Source organism: Anthonomus grandis, chromosome 17, assembly GCF_022605725.1.
Source record: "Anthonomus grandis grandis chromosome 17, icAntGran1.3, whole genome shotgun sequence".
In the NCBI taxonomy this organism is placed as follows: Eukaryota; Metazoa; Arthropoda; class Insecta; order Coleoptera; family Curculionidae; genus Anthonomus; species Anthonomus grandis.
The window spans coordinates 19,155,673-19,173,155 of NC_065562.1; the positions used below are offsets into that span (position 1 = coordinate 19,155,673).

At 30.9% G+C, this 17,483-nt stretch overlaps 1 protein-coding gene across 2 annotated transcripts in view; it reads right to left on the reverse strand.

The window, feature by feature from the left end:
* Window positions 1-438: 438 nt before the first annotated feature.
* Window positions 439-17,483, reverse strand: part of LOC126746414 (uncharacterized) — a 101,279-nt gene continuing 84,234 nt past the window's right edge. For both annotated transcript variants that reach the window (XM_050454671.1, XM_050454670.1), the window contains exons 3-7: window positions 13,783-13,988; window positions 12,437-12,572; window positions 5,904-6,037; window positions 5,580-5,850; window positions 439-625 (exon numbers count right to left, since the gene is read on the reverse strand). In XM_050454671.1, coding sequence (XP_050310628.1) covers window positions 561-625; window positions 5,580-5,850; window positions 5,904-6,037; window positions 12,437-12,572; window positions 13,783-13,988 — 812 coding nt within the window. In that variant the 3' untranslated portion in view covers window positions 439-560. The remainder of the gene's footprint in view (window positions 626-5,579; window positions 5,851-5,903; window positions 6,038-12,436; window positions 12,573-13,782; window positions 13,989-17,483) is intronic.

Sequence of the window (17,483 nt, forward strand, 5' to 3'; positions counted from 1 at the left end):
TCTAATCAATCCTTCAAAAAAGAAAATTTGCTCAACTATCTGGAAAATATGGAAAAATCACTCCAGGACGGTCCCTACTACTCGTCACTCTTCCAATTCATAATTTATATATACACCGATGTGGGCACGGAATTCTCAAATTAAATAATATATTTTAAGTACACTTTGCTTAATTTTATACTTAGTTTTAAATACGGACTTGTTTAAAAAAATGCACTGAAATTCGCCCTTGGAAAAACGATTTTCCGAGATAAGTCAGGCGGCACTTAAAGCGTAATCGACTTCATAAATATTTCATGATCGAACCTGGTTATAAAATTTTAAGCGTTCTTCTTCAACTTCCCTCTTTGTTGCTCAAGGGGGTAGTTCTCCTCCCTTTTACATACATACATATATATATAAAAAAAGGGACAATTATATAAGAAAACATTCCTTTATTTCAACAACATTAAGCTACAAATATCTAATTGGCATCATCGTTTCGAAGTGAAACATTTGTTGTAAAAGTTCAACCAGCATATTTACAATAAAAAAAATGTATTTACAATTTAAAAAAAAAATTACAAAATCAGCAGTAGAGCCCACAATAGACTGCTGGAAAATGTGAGTGGTCCTCCGCCATTTTCTGAAACAGAAACAAAAAAAAAACGTTCATTCATTGTTAGCGTATTTTTACCCCGAGGGGCGAAAACGGGGCACTTTCGATGCCGAAATATGTAAAAAATAGAAAATTACGGTTTTTGTTAGGGGATAAACACCCCTGCCTAATACAAAAAGGGCGTTTTTACAAACTGTGTTTATTTACTAATTAAAAACAAGCATTTTTTGTCTCTTGTAAATTTCGCGTATCTTTAATAGTTACGGAGATATGTGCGAAAAACATTTGGTCCTTCGAGCCGGATTTTCTTATTCGAACGTCAATATCTCATCAATGAAAAGAGATAGCCTTATAGTGTTTGGGCTCATTTTAATCAGCACACAATTTCCTATAAATTTCCATGAAAATTTTTGAAAAATAAACGTTTAAAAAAAATAAATTGAAAAACTTAAAAAAAGAATATATAACTGTATTTATTATTAAAAAATAAGCATTTTTTGTCTCTTATAAATTTCACGTATCTTTAATAATTCCGGAGATATTTGCAAATAACATTTGGTCCTCCGAGCCGGATTTCCACATTTAATGGCTAATATCTCAGCAATGAAAAGAGATAACTTTATAGTGTTTGGGCTCACTTTAATCAGCACACAATTTCCTATAAATTTTTATGAAAATTTTTAAAAAATAAACGTTTAAAAAAAATATTTTGAAAAAATTAAAAAAAGAATTCATAACTGTATTTAATATTAAAAAATAAGCATTTTGTGTCTCTTGTAAATTTCACGTATTTTTAATAGTTTTGGAGATATTTTCAAAAAACATTTGGTCCTTCGAGCCGGATTTTCCTATTCAAACGTCAATATCTCATCAATGAAAAGAGATAGCCTTATAGTGTTTGGGCTCATTTTAATCAGCACACAATTTCCTATAAATTTCTATGAAAATTTTTGAAAAATAAACGTTTAAAAAAAATAAATTGAAAAACTTAAAAAAAGAATATATAACTGTATTTATTATTAAAAAATAAGCATTTTTTGTCTCTTATAAATTTCACGTATCTTTAATAGTTACGGAGATATTTGCAAATAACATTTGGTCCTCCGAGCCGGATTTCCACATTTAATCGCTAATATCTCAGCAACGAAAAGAGATAACTTTATAGTGTTTGGACTCATTTTAATCAGCGCACAATTTCCTATACATCCCTACACAATAAACTGGTGGAAAATGTCCGCCATTTTCTGAAACAAAAAAAAACAAAAAAAAAAACGTTCATTCATTATTAGGGTATTTTTACCCCGAGGGGCGAAAACGCGCACTTTCGATGCCGAAATACGTATAAAAAGTAGAAAATTACGGTTTTTTTCGTTAGGGTTTGAATGGGATAAACACCCCTGCCCTAATACAAAAAGTTCAGTTAAAAAGGGCGTTTATACAAACTGTGTTTGTTGAAGAGATTAGGGGGATGTTTATTTGGAAATTAGTGGGGAGGGGCTTTTTAGACCCTAGGGCTTAGTTTTGTTTTTTTCCAGGCAGTTGATTGTTGGGTTGGGTTCGGTCAAAGACAATTGAATGCTTCAACTACCTGGGAAAATAATAAATTTTGCGTAAGGTCCTGTCAAAGGGTTGATATTTTACAGGCACAATTTTTTAGGTAGTTTCCATTAATTGTGTTCTTCCAGACAGTAGGAAATTCCCTTGTTTTCGAGAATTTTGTAATAAGTTTCCATTAATTTTTAAGGCACTTTTAGAATTACATATTTCCTCCATAGCTCGTACCTGGACACTTAAAAGTTTAGCTGACATTCAAGACTTTTCTTCAAAGCATTCCTTGCTTATATTATCCAGGATTTAGAGGTAACTATTAATTTAATTCCAGGCACTTGAAGTCATTTATTTTAAACACTTTCCAGGGCTTTTAAGGAATTTTATATTCAATTCCAGGCAGTTAAAATTATGGTTTATTTCGTCCAAGTATTTTAATATAATGTGGCTCTAGACTGGACATTATTTTACGTCACCAGTTTTCCTAAGAAAATTCGCATATTTATGGAAAATTACTTCATAAAGAACCCATGAATTTTTGACGACATTTGATAGTTTACTTACAGACTGACGAGGGCTCAGAATTCTCCAAGCAACATATTTTTCACTCCTTCAGGAAAACAGTTTTGAAAAATCAACGTTTAAAAATTAGTTTTTCAAAAAAAATAAAAAAAAAATTATTAATGTATTTACTAATTAAAAACAAGCATTTTTTGTCTTTTGTAAATTTCACGTATCTTTAATAGTTTCAGAGATATTTGCGAAAAACATTTGGTCCTTCGAGCCGGATTTTCAGATTCAAACGTCAATATCTCTGCACTGAAAAGAGATAGCCTTATAGTGTTTAGGTTCATTTTAATCAGTAGAAAATTTCCTATACATTTCTAAAAAAAACTTTTGAAAAATCAACGTTTACAAATATTTTTTTCAAAAACAATTAAAAATTAATTTTTTGTCATATTTACTCATGAAAAATAAACATTTTTTGTCTCTTGTAAATTTCACGTATCTTTAATAGTTCCGGAGATATTTGCGAAAAACATTTGGTCCTTCGAGCCGGATTTTCTGATTCAAACGTCAATATCTCAGCAATGAAAAGAGATAACTTTATAGTGTTTGGGCTCATTTTAATCAGCACACAATTTCCTATACATTTCTAAAAAAACTTTTGAAAAATCAACGTCTACAAATATTTTTTTCAAAAACAATTAAAAATTAATTTTTTGTTATATTTACTCATGAAAAATAAACATTTTTTGTCTCTTGTAAATTTCACGTATCTTTAATAGTTCCGGAGATATTTGCGAAAAACATTTGGTCCTTCGAGCCGGATTTTCTTATTCAAACGTCAATATCTCAGCAATGAAAAGAGATAACTTTATAGTGTTTGGGCTCATTTTAATCAGCACACAATTTTCTATACATTTCTAAAAAAACTTTTGAAAAATCAACGTTTACAAATAAGTTTTTCAGAAAAATTAAAAAACGAATTTATTAATAGATTTACTAATTAAAAATAAACAGTTTTTGTCTCTTGTAAATTTCATGTATCTTTAATAGTTCCGGAGATATTTACGAAAAACATTTGGTCCTTCGAGCCGGATTTTCTTATTCAAACGTCAATATCTCAGCAATGAAAAGAGATAACTTTATAGTGTTTGAGCTCATTTTAATCAGCACACAATTTCCTATACATTTCTAAAAAAACTTTTGAAAAATCAACGTTTACAAATAAGTTTTTCTTAAAAATTAAAAAACGAATTTATTAATGTATTTACTAATTAAAAATAAACATTTTTTGTCTCTTGTAAATTTCACGTATCTTTAATAGTTCCGGAGATATTTGCGAAAAGCATTTGGTCCTTCGAGCCGGATTTTCTTATTCAAACGTCAATATCTCAGCAATGAAAAGAGATAACTTTATAGTGTTTGGGCTCATTTTAATCAGCACACAATTTTCTATACATTTCTAAAAAAACTTTTGAAAAATCAACGTTTACAAATAAGTTTTTCAGAAAAATTAAAAAACGAATTTATTAATAGATTTACTAATTAAAAATAAACAGTTTTTGTCTCTTGTAAATTTCATGTATCTTTAATAGTTCCGGAGATATTTACGAAAAACATTTGGTCCTTCGAGCCGGATTTTCTTATTCAAACGTCAATATCTCAGCAATGAAAAGAGATAACTTTATAGTGTTTGGGCTCATTTTAATCAGCACACAATTTCCTATACATTTCTAAAAAAACTTTTGAAAAATCAACGTCTACAAATATTTTTTCCCAAAAAATTTAAAAATTAATTCACTGTTTTATTTACTAATGAAAAATAAACATTTTTTGTCTCTTGTAAGTTTCACGTATCTTTAATAGTTTCAGAGATATTTGCGAAAAACATTTGGTCCTTCGAGCCGGATTTTCACCTTTAAATCCTAATATCTCAGCAACGAAAGCAGATAACCTTTTAGTGTTTGGGCTCATTTTAATCAGCAAACAATTTCCTACGCATTTCTAGGTAAATTTTGAAAAAACAAACATTAACAAAAAAAATTCATATTTGTGAAACATTTTTCAGGATTTTTTAGGAGGGTAGGTGTCAAAGCATAATTCATATTTCTCATACCTCATGCCCAGTCTGTAAAATATTTTCCTGGCATTCATTCCCTAAGTGTCTCTTACTATCCAGACTTTTTAGCCAGTTAATTTAAATCTTATTCCAGGCACTTGACGTCATTTGTTTTTCACACTTTCCAGGTATTTAAAGAAATTTCTTATTTAATTCCAGGCAGTTGAAATTGTCAGGTACTTAAAGGCATTACTGCTCCAGACTATTTTACGTCTTCCAGGCCCATTTCCAGCATTTTCAGGGAACATTGCTTTATAGAGCGATTAGGACTATAAATTTCCAACAAAGATGGACACTTATTGACGAAAATTGATGGTTATTTTACAAGCCGATGAGGGCTAAGAATTCTCCAATAAAAACCCTATTTATCCAAAATTCTCCTTTAAGAAAAGTTTTAAAGTTTTTAACAAATACACAAAATTTTCCAGGAAAATTTGATATTTCCTAATCCCGTAAGAAACTCCTTAAAGTTTCCTTAATTTTCACCCTCCATCCCCAAGCAATAAAAAAACACCGACAAAACAAAACTTTCGAACCCCCAATCCAGCCCCCCCACCCACCCCGAACGTCAATTCTGGCAATCGGTCATTCCACCCCAGTTTCCGGAACTTTTCCCGAAACTGGAAAATCACATCCTGGATAAAATTGCCAGGGGCAATTAAACTAGCGGCGAGAGGGGGGAGAAGAGTGGATTGAGCACGTGCCCTAACCGTAATCAGAAATCAACTGGAATTTATTTTTTTTTAACAAATTGTGAATTATTATATATAATATTTGTTTATAAATTTCCTGGATATCCGAACTTACCGACAGCCGTTTCCACTTGTCCATAGTAGATGGTGCTTTCCAGTATTTGGGCCAGTGTGAAGGTCTCGTCTTTCACTTCTTCCTCAGCAGTGTCGTTCCAAATTGTATAAATGGTTGCCAGGCATTTGATCCTGATTAGTCCTTGGACAACGTGCTTCCTTTCCAGACGCACCTCCATCCTGGATCGGGAGGTCCAGAGGCCCAACAAGGGGTCCTGCTCATCCTGTTTTTTGTATATACGGATTGAGGAGTCCAGAGCGTTGGTATCCATCTGGATATCAAAGATATTCAAACGGGTACATAAGCAGGATTTCCTAAGCTTACCTTTTGGTTGTTAATAAACCAGCTGATGTTAGCAGGAGGGTCACAAGGTAAGACGAAACATTCGGCAGCAAGTTTCTTCCCTATGTCAACCTTGTGGGGTTCCACCCTTAGAATAGGGTGTTCCGTAGGTAATTCTGGAATTAAAAAAAAAATTGAATAATATCTCCCTCTAAGTTGGGTGTAAATCAAGCAGGATAATCCCGAAAATTCTGATATTTGTCATCCTTTCCCCCTTTTGTCGTTTATTCCCTTTCACGTCACTTCGAACGCGTAGTAGAGAAAAAAGGACAGACTAGGATTAGCTCTATAATGGAAAGATGACAATAATAAAATGCCGCTTAAAAGCTTAAATGGCATTAGAAAAGGACGAGTTTACCTCATTTTTCATTCGGTTTAAAAGACGTCTCGCGTTTTATGGGTACGTCGATTTTTATGACATTTTTCCCCGGTTGGTCTCTCTCTCTCGCTTTCATTTAGGAAGACAGAGATGGAGAGAGACGGTTTTTACAAGTCTGTTAAAAGGGCTGGTGGTTTTTTTGTCTTTGTTTTATGAGAGTTATTTTTCGAAGTTCATTTTAAGGGTTGGGTCTTAATAAAGCTGGAATGCCTGACTTGGTGGAATGTTGACAAAACGGTGCTTTGAGAATTTTTCTCGATGTTTTTGTGAAATGTGAAGGTTTTCAAGGAAACCACCCCCTTTTTTAGTGATTTTTTTAACGAAATTTATGAAAAGGTGTCGTTAAAGTATATAATGATAAAAATTGAGCATTTTTTGTCTCTTGTAAATTTTACGTATCTTTAATAGTAACGGAGATATTTGAGAAAAACATTTGGTCCTCCGAGCCGGATTTCCAGATTTAAACAGAAATATCTCGGCAATGAAGAGAGATAGCTATATAGTGTTTGGGTTCATTTTAATCAGCAAGAAATTTCCTATACACTTTTAGGAAGAATTTTGGAAAATCAGCGTTTGCAAAAAAATAGTTGAAAAAATTAAAAAATAAAATTGTATATTATTTAACTGTTAAAAAATAAGCATTTTTTGTCTTTAGTAAATTTCACGTATCTTTAATAGTAACGGAGATAATTGCAAAACACATTTGGTCCTTCGAGCCGGATTTTCACATTTAAACGCTAATAACTCGGCAACGAAAGCAGACAACCCCATAGTGTTTGGGTTCATTTTAATCAGCAGAAATTTTCCTTTAAAGTTTTTGAAAAATCTACGTTTTAAAAAAAATATTTTGAAAACATAAAAAAAAATTGTAAATGTATTTAGTATTAAAAAATAAGTAATTTATGTCTTTTGCAAATTTTACGTATCTTTAGTGGTTACGGAGATATTTGCAAAAAACATTTGGTCCTTCGAGCCGGATTTTTACATTTAAACCTTAATATCTCAGCAACGAAAAGAGATAGCTATATAGTGTTTGGGTTCATTTTAATCAGCAAGAAATTTCCTATACATTTTTAGAAAGATTTTTGAAAAATCAGCGTTTGCAAAAAAATATTTTGGAAAAATTGAAAAATAAAATTGTAAATGATTTAACTGTTAAAAAATAAGCATTTTTTGTCTTTAGTAAATTTCACGTATCTTTAATATTAACGGAGATAATTGCAAAAAACATTTGGTCCTTCGAGCCGGATTTTCACATTCAAGCGCTAATAACTCGGCAACGAAAGCAGACAACCCCATAGTGTTTGGGTTCATTTTAATCAGCAGAAATTTTCCTTCAAAGTTTTTGAAAAATCTACGTTTTAAAAAAAATATTTTGAAAACATAAAAAAAAATTGTAAATGTATTTAGTATTAAAAAATGATCAATTTATGTCTTTTGCAAATTTTACGTATCTTTAGTGGTTACGGAGATATTTGCAAAAAACATTTGGTCCTTCGAGCCGGATTTTTACATTTAAACGTTAATATCTCAGCAACGAAAAGAGATAGCTATATAGTGTTTGGGTTCATTTTAATCAGCAAGAAATTTCCTATACATTTTTAGAAAGATTTTTGAAAAATCAGCGTTTGTAAAAAAATATTTTGGAAAAATTGAAAAATAAAATTGTAAATGATTTAACTGTTAAATAATGAGCATTTTTTGTCTTTAGTAAATTTCACGTATCTTTAATAGTAACGGAGATAATTGCAAAACACATTTGGTCCTTCGAGCCGGATTTTCACATTTAAACGCTAATAACTCGGCAACGAAAGCAGACAACCCCATAGTGTTTGGGTTCATTTTAATCAGCAGAAATTTTCCTTTAAAGTTTTTGAAAAATCTACGTTTTAAAAAAAATATTTTGAAAACATAAAAAAAAATTGTAAATGTATTTAGTATTAAAAAATAATTAATTTATGTCTTTTGCAAATTTTACGTATCTTTAGTGGTTACGGAGATATTTGCAAAAAACATTTGGTCCTTCGAGCCGGATTTTTACATTTAAACCTTAATATCTCAGCAACGAAAAGAGATAGCTATATAGTGTTTGGGTTCATTTTAATCAGCAAGAAATTTCCTATACATTTTTAGAAAGATTTTTGAAAAATCAGCGTTTGCAAAAAAATATTTTGGAAAAATTGAAAAATAAAATTGTAAATGATTTAACTGTTAAAAAATAAGCATTTTTTGTCTTTAGTAAATTTCACGTATCTTTAATAGTAACGGAGATAATTGCAAAAAACATTTGGTCCTTCGAGCCGGATTTTCACATTCAAGCGCTAATAACTCGGCAACGAAAGCAGACAACCCCATAGTGTTTGGGTTCATTTTAATCAGCAGAAATTTTCCTTTAAAGTTTTTGAAAAATCTACGTTTTAAAAAAAATATTTTGAAAACATAAAAAAAAATTGTAAATGTATTTAGTATTAAAAAATGATCAATTTATGTCTTTTGCAAATTTTACGTGTCTTTAGTGGTTACGGAGATATTTGCAAAAAACATTTGGTCCTTCGAGCCGGATTTTTACATTTAAACGTTAATATCTCAGCAACGAAAAGAGATAGCTATATAGTGTTTGGGTTCATTTTAATCAGCAAGAAATTTCCTATACATTTTTAGAAAGATTTTTGAAAAATCAGCGTTTTCAAAAAAATATTTTGGAAAAATTGAAAAATAAAATTGTAAATGATTTAACTGTTAAAAAATGAGCATTTTTTGTCTTTAGTAAATTTCACGTATCTTTAGTGGTTACGGAGATATTTGCAAAAAACATTTGGTCCTTCGAGCCGGATTTTCACATTTAAGCGTTAATATCTCAGCAAGGAAAAAAGATAACTATATGGTGTTTGGGTTCATTTTAATCGGCAGAAAATTTCCTATACATCTATAAGAAAATTTTCAAAAAATTAAAAAATAAAATACCAAAAATATTTACTAATAAAAAATAAACATTTTCTGTCTCTAGTAAATTTCACGTATCTTTAATTGTTACGGAGATATTGAACTTTAAAGTGTCCGGTCACATTGAAGATCACACCTTGGAGTAGAACCATTTCAAGGAAAAACTTTTCAAAAATCAACATTCAAAAAAAGATATTTTGATAAAATAAAAAATGCGCGAAAAACATACCAGGGGCAGCCAAAGAGTTGCCTTAAATAAGTAATTTGTTAGACCGAATATTGGCCAAAGACGTGAATTGTTTTGATCAATGTCTATTTTTAACTGCCTGTAAGAACTAAATTATGAATTTGTTTAAATAAAGAAAATATTCCAGGCTTTTATTTCAAATAAATGACAGCTGTCACGTGACGTTTCTGTCAAATCAAGCACCTCCCACTAACTGTCACGGAGATCCAAGATGGTGGTTGACAGTGACATACCGGGGGCAGTTAAAGAGGTGTCATTACTGTCTTCAATTTTAATAGTTTGATCAAACATTTTAAAATTTTAAAAAAATTGAAAAATAAAATTGTAAATGTATTTAGTAATAAAAAATAAGCGTTTTTTGTCTTTTGTAGATATTAACGGAGGTATTTGCAAAAAACATTTGGTCCTTCGAACCGGATTTTCCGGACGTCAATATCTCCGCAATGAAAAGAAACAGCTTGATAGTGTTTCGGCTCATTTAAATCAGCAGAAAGTTTTTTATACATCTATAAGAAAATTTTAGGAAAATTAACGCTTAAAAAAATTTTTTTGGAAAAAAAAAATAAAATCATAAATGTGTTTAATGATAAAAAATAAGCATTTTTCATCTCTTGTAAATTTTACGTATCTTTAATAATTACGGAGATATTTGTAATTAACATTTGGTCCTCCGAGCCGGATTTCTACATTAAAACGCTAATAACTCAGTAACGAAAAGAGATAACTATATTGTGTTTGGGCTCATTTTAATCAGCAGAAAATTTTCTATGTATCTATAGGTAAATTTAAAAAAAATCAACGCTTAAAATTTTTTTTTTGAAAAATTAAAAAATGAATTTATGAATGTATTAAATGATGAAAACTAAGCATTTTTTGTCTCATGTAAATTTCACGTATCTTTAATAATTACGGAGATATTTGTAATTAACATTTGGTCCTCCGAGCCGGATTTCTACATTAAAACGCTAATAACTCAGCAACGAAAAGAGATAACTATATGGTGTTTGGGCTCATTTTAATCAGAAAAAAATTTTCTATGCATCTCTAGGAAAATTTTAAAAAATCAACTTTTTCAAAAAAGATTATTTGGAAAAATTAAAAAAGGAATTAGTAAATGTGTTTAACAATAAAAAATAAGCGTTTTTTGTCTCTTGCAAATTGTACGTATCTTTAATAATTACGAATATATTTGCAATTAACATTTGGTCCTCCGAGCAGGATTTCCACATTTAGTCATTAATAACTCAGCAACGAAAGCAGGTAACTGTACAGTGTTTGGGCTTAATTTAATCAGTAGAAAATTTTCTATACATTTCTATGAAAATTTTTTAAAAAGCAACGCGTTGAAGAAATTATTTTGACAAAATTAAAAAATGAATTTATGAATGTATTAAATGATAAAAACTAAGCATTTTTTGTCTCATGTAAATTTCACGTATCTTTAATAGTTACGGAGATATTTGCTAATAACATTTGGTCCTCAGAGCCGGATTTCTATATTTAAACGCTAATAACTCAGCAACGAAAAGAGATAACTATATAGTGCTTGGGCTCATTTTAATCAGAAAAAAAATTTCTATGCATCTATAAAAAAATTTTTTAAAAATCAAGGCTTAAAAATTTTTTTTTGGAAAAATTAAAAAATTAATTTATGAATGTATTAAATGATAAAAAATAAGCGTTTTTTGTCTCATGTAAATTTCACGTATCTTTAATAATTACGGAGATATTTGCAAATAACATTTGGTCCTCCGAGCCGGATTTACATATTTTAACGCTAATAACTCAGCAACGAAAAGAGATAACTATATAGTGCTTGGGCTCATTTTAATCAGAAAAAAAATTTCTATGTATCTATAGGCAAATTTTAAAAAAATCAACGCTTAAAATTTTTTTTTGAAATATTATAAAATGAATTTATGAATGTATTAAATGATAAAAACTAAGCATTTTTTGTCTCATGTAAATTTCACGTATCTTTAATAATTACGGAGATATTTGTAATTAACATTTGGTCCTCCGAGCCGGATTTCTACATTAAAACGCTAATAACTCAGCAACGAAAAGAGATAACTATATGGTGTTTGGGCTCATTTTAATCAGAAAAAAATTTTCTATGCATCTATAGGAAAATTTAAAAAAAATCAACGCTTAAAAAATTTTTTTTGGAAAAATTAAAAAATGAATTTATGAATGTATTAAATGATAAAAACTAAGCATTTTTTGTCTCTTGTAAATTTCACGTATCTTTAATAGTTACGGAGATATTTGCAATTAACATTTGGTCCTCCGAGCCGGATTTCTAAATTTAAACGCTAATAACTCAGCAACGAAAAGAGATAACTATATGGTGTTTAGGCTCATTTTAATCAGAAAAAATTTTTCTATGCATCTATAAGAAAATTTTAAAAAAATCAACGCGTTGAAGAAAATATTTTTAAAAAATTAAAAAATAAATTTATGAATGTATTAAATGATAAAAACTAAGCATTTTTGTCTCTTATAAATTTCACGAATCTTTAATAGCTACGGAGATATTTGCAAGGAACATTTGGTCCTCCGAGCCGGATTTCTATATTTAAACGCTAATAACTCAGCAACGAAAAGAGATAACTATATGGTGTTTGGGCTCATTTTAATCAGAAAAAAATTGTCTTTCAAATTATCAACTCAAACCGACAAAAATCATAAACAATAAGATAAAAAAGGATAATTTTCTTCAAAAAAACTGACTGGATTTGATCTAAAAAAGTACCTTGTTCAATTTAATCAGTTACTTCTCGAACGTCTGCCAAGACAACTGTTTCCTTGACCCTTACCATTTCTCTCCAAAACAAAAAAAAAACCGAACCGAATGGTGTGACAAGGAAACCGATAAAATCCCCCTGCCACAGTAACAGCGAACAAAAGCGAAAAAAGCAAAATCCATGTTAAAATATGACTAACCGACAACAATCATCCGTGCGACCAAGATGTCGGTGTGAAAAAAGGGTCCGTCCGCAGACACTTCGCATTTATAATCGGCCGTCAGCTGTCTCTGGACCCCCCTGAGCGTCACCACGTTCTCCCCGGACTTTGAAACCTGAAACAGAGAGAGAGAGAGAGGAAAAAAAAACGGGAATGAAAAGGGCGGTTTTAATTAGATTAACAAAAAAATGGACCTCCTTCTTAAGGGTCGTTTCTGGTAATTATCTTATAGAGCGATCGGGGCTATGAATTTTCAAACAACCAGTTTTATTGAGAAAAAATTGGGGGGTTTGTTTTTTTTTTTGGGGGATGGGTTTTTTGCACCAACAAGTAATTTTAGACATCCGTTACTCGTGAGAGCGATAACGCTCCAGACCCGTCAGGTCTAAACTTCAATTTGGACGGCGATTCTTTTCGCCACTGACGGCCCGGATTAGGGTGGGATACAACCCCCACAAAAAAATAAATAAATAAATGAAAAACAGCGAGAAAATACAATTTAAAAAATTCTCACCCTGGGTTTTAAATTGTCGCTAAATTACCTTGAAGGCTTATTGTCATTCTTGAGGTCGTGACGTTTATTATTAAAACCCTCCTTGGGGTTTTCAGGATTATGAGGGATAACGAGGGGGGTGAGGGGCAGATTAAAACAGACGTAATTAGCTTTTTAAGGGTTTAATTGGGGGTTTAAGTTTCAAGGTCACCCGCAGGCTTTTGACACTTTGCGAGTTTTTTTTTATCAAATCTTTTTGGGGTGCCATAAATCATAAAAAAAATAAACAAAACAAGTAAATAAAGGAACTCGATCAATTTCATTTGCAAGAGAACGTCCGACAGAGTTCCCCTAGTGACATATATAATAATAAATGGCATTAGGTACGCATTGAAAAATCATCGGACGACGGAAACACCCTCAAAAGTAGAAACTGAAAAAGTGGAAAAGTTATCGATACATTTATCTGGCCGGACATATTTTTGTATCGTATAATATAAATGGCTTCTTTTTCCCGGTTTTTCCGTCTGTAATATGGATCGAGCTGTCCGCTCCTCTTACTGGACCTTTTGCTCCAGTAACTTGTAATGGAGAAAAACAACCGTTTTTATACCGGGGGGGGGTATACCCGAAAAACGAAAAACCCCTAACTTTGAAGGCCGATATCTCGGCTTCTATAAACACAATCTAGAAAATTCCAACGGTTTTGTCTTAGTTTCGTCCGTCTGAATCCAACGAGACCATCCGCAAGGTCGTAGCTCCTATAATAGCCGAGATATTGCATTTTTTGACCTAAAAAAATTTTCAAATGAAATGACTCAACCATACTTACATCGACGTTAATATATTTAATAGAGAAGGACCTAAAGGGAGGCGACTCCTTAGGTACGTATCTATAAAACTCCTCGTCGTTCCTGTACCACTTGATCGAATACAGATCCACCCCTTCCAGGTCGTACTCGCATCTAAACGTGACCGAGTCACCTGCTCGCACGTAAGCGGGAATCTTGATCGCAGTCAATTTTACCGCTAAAACCTCTGAAAAACCCAAGAATAACTCGTTTAGTTAGCTGCGATCAACTGTGCGGAATTATCAATTTATTAAATGATTTATGTATGGAGGGAGGTGGGAAGAGACTCTTTTAAATAGTCCTGGGGGGGTTAAAACTGATTTATAACCCTCAAGTTAACTACACCCCCCGCTAAAACGGCTAATGTAACAGTTTTCCACGAAAAAGCGACCCCCATTTATTCGGAAAATGAGCTTAACGAGCACTTTGGAATCTTGGCAGCACGAAAGTTGAACTTCGAATGAATTTGGGCACTTTGGTTTTTGTTTTATTTTTTTGTGGCATTTGTTTTTTCTTTTAAAATTTGTAAATGTATTAAGTATTAAAAAATAAGAAATTTTCGTTTCTTGTAAATTTTACGTATCTTTAATAGTAACGGAGATATTTGCAAAAAACATTTGGTCCTCCGAGCCGGATTTGCACATTCAAGCGCTAATAACTCGGCAACGAAAGCAGACAACTTCATAATGTTTGGATTCATTTTAATCAGCAGACAATTTTCTTTAAAGTTTTTGGAGATTTTTTGAAAAATTTACGTTTTAAAAAAAACATTTTAAAAACATAAAAAAAAATGTGTAAATGTATTTAGTATTAAAAAATGATCAATTTATGTCTCTTGCAAATTTTACGTATCTTTAGTGGTTACGGAGATATTTGCGAAAAACATTTGGTCCTTCGAGCCGGATTTTCACATTTAAACGCTAATAACTCGGCAACGAAAGCAGACAACCCCATAGTGTTTGGGTTTATTTTAATCAGCAGAAAATTTTCTTTAAAGTTTTTGAAAAATTTTTGAAAAATCTACGTTTTAAAAAAAATATTTTAAAAACAAAAAAAAAATTGTAAATGTATTTAGTATTAAAAAATGATCAATTTATGTCTCTTGCAAATTTTACGTATCTTTAGTGGTTACGGAGATATTTGCGAAAAACATTTGGTCCTTCGAGCCGGATTTTCACATTTAAACGTTAATATCTCAGCAACAAAAAGAGATAACTATATGGTGTTTGGGTTCATTTTAATCAGCAGAAAATTTTCTATACATTTCTAGCAAAATTTTTGAAATATCAATGCTTGCAAAAAAATATTTTAAAAAAATTAAAAAAGAAATTTGTAAATGTATTAAGTATTAAAAAATGATCAATTTATGTCTCTTGCAAATTTTACGTATCTTTAGTGGTTACGGAGATATTTGCGAAAAACATTTGGTCCTTCGAGCCGGATTTTCACATTTAAACGTTAATATCTCAGCAACAAAAAGAGATAACTATATGGTGTTTGGGTTCATTTTAATCAGCAGAAAATTTTCTTTAAAGTTTTTGGAGAATTTTTGAAAAATCTACGTTTTAAAAAAAATATTTTAAAAACATAAAAAAAAAATTTGTAAATGTATTTAGTATTAAAAAATGATCAATTTATGTCTCTTGCAAATTTTACGTACCTTTAGTGGTTACGGAGATATTTGCGAAAAACATTTGGTCCTCCGAGCCGGATTTTAACATTTAAACGTTAATATCTCAGCAACGAAAAGAGATAACTATATGGTGTTTGGGTTCATTTTAATCAGCAGAAAATTTTCTATACATTTCTAGCAAAATTTCTGAAATATCCATGCTTGCAAAAAAAAATATTTTAAAAAAATTAAAAAAAAAAATTGTAAATGTATTTAGTATTAAAGAATGATGAATTTATGTCTCTTGCAAATTTTACGTACCTTTAGTGGTTACGGAGATATTTGCGAAAAACATTTGGTCCTCCGAGCCGGATTTTAACATTTAAACGTTAATATCTCAGCAACGAAAAGAGATAACTATATGGTGTTTGGGTTCATTTTAATCAGCAGAAAATTTTCTATACATTTCTAGCAAAATTTCTGAAATATCCATGCTTGCAAAAAAATATTTTAAAAAAATTAAAAAAAAAAATTGTAAATGTATTTAGTATTAAAAAATGATCAATTTATGTCTCTTGCAAATTTTACGTACCTTTAGTGGTTACGGAGATATTTGCGAAAAACATTTGGTCCTCCGAGCCGGATTTTAACATTTAAACGTTAATATCTCAGCAACGAAAAGAGATAACTATATGGTGTTTGGGTTCATTTTAATCAGCAGAAAATTTTCTATACATTTCTAGCTAAATTTCTGAAATATCCATGCTTGCAAAAAAATATTTTAAAAAAATTAAAAAAAAAATTTGTAAATGTATTTAGTATTAAAAAATGATCAATTTATGTCTCTTGCAAATTTTACGTACCTTTAGTGGTTACGGAGATATTTGCGAAAAACATTTGGTCCTCCGAGCCGGATTTGCACATTCAAGCGCTAATAACTCGGCAACGAAAGCAGACAACCCCATAGTGTTTGGGTTCATTTTAATCAGCAGAAAATTTTCTATACATTTCTAGCAAAATTTCTGAAATATCCATGCTTGCAAAAAAATATTTTAAAAAAATTAAAAAAGAAATTTGTAAATGTGTTTAGTATTAAAAAATGATCAATTTATGTCTCTTACAAATTTTACGTATCTTTAGTGGTTACGGAGATATTTGCGAAAAACATTTGGTCCTTCGAGCCGGATTTTAACATTTAAACGTTAATATCTCAGCAACGAGAAGAGATAACTATATGGTGTTTGGGTTCATTTTAATCAGCACAAAATTTCCTATACATCTAAAAGAACATTTTTGAAAAATTAACGTTTACAAAAAAATACTTTAAAAAATTAAAATACCAAAAGATTTATTTTTAAAAAAATGCGAAAAAAAAAGCGCTAAAAACATACATGCTATTTCCTATATCATGGTTTAATTTTCTACGTAGTCTTTGAATTTGTTGTAAATAGTGTTTTTCCCCTTTAATCCACTAAATTAGTGATGAGGTCACATGAAATTATTCTTAGGGTTCTACACATTTTTCCAATGCAATTTTTGGCATTTGTTTTTTTCCTTCCCGACCCCCACCCTTGTCGAAAACCTCGTTTGTTTTACACACACACACACACATATATATACAGTAAATAATTAACTTAAAAAACTGGCCTGAGGGGCATGCAAAAGCCGAAAGCTTTTAAAACTCGTATTAGCCCTTAATTAAGTTAAAAAACGACCGTTTTCAAAAGTGAATTAGCAGGAGCATTAATGGGAAAATAAAATTTGCAAGGAGGGGGGGTGGGGGAGGGTGAAAAGACAAAGACAGACGAGAAACCCCGATTAATTTTTCATGTGCCAACAAGTGACGAAAATATTAATAATTCAACCCTCCGGTTGCACCGAAACGTCACGGAGCGAGGAGATAAATTATTATATGTCTGGTTGTTATGCAAATAACCGCTGTCAAGATGGAATATTTATATATTTTTCACTTGAGTGTGTTAATTTTATTAAATAAATGATTTTTTTGGGCCCTTAAGGGCCTTTGGGGGGCTCTGACTAAATATCTGGGGAGTCTCTTGCACCTAAAAC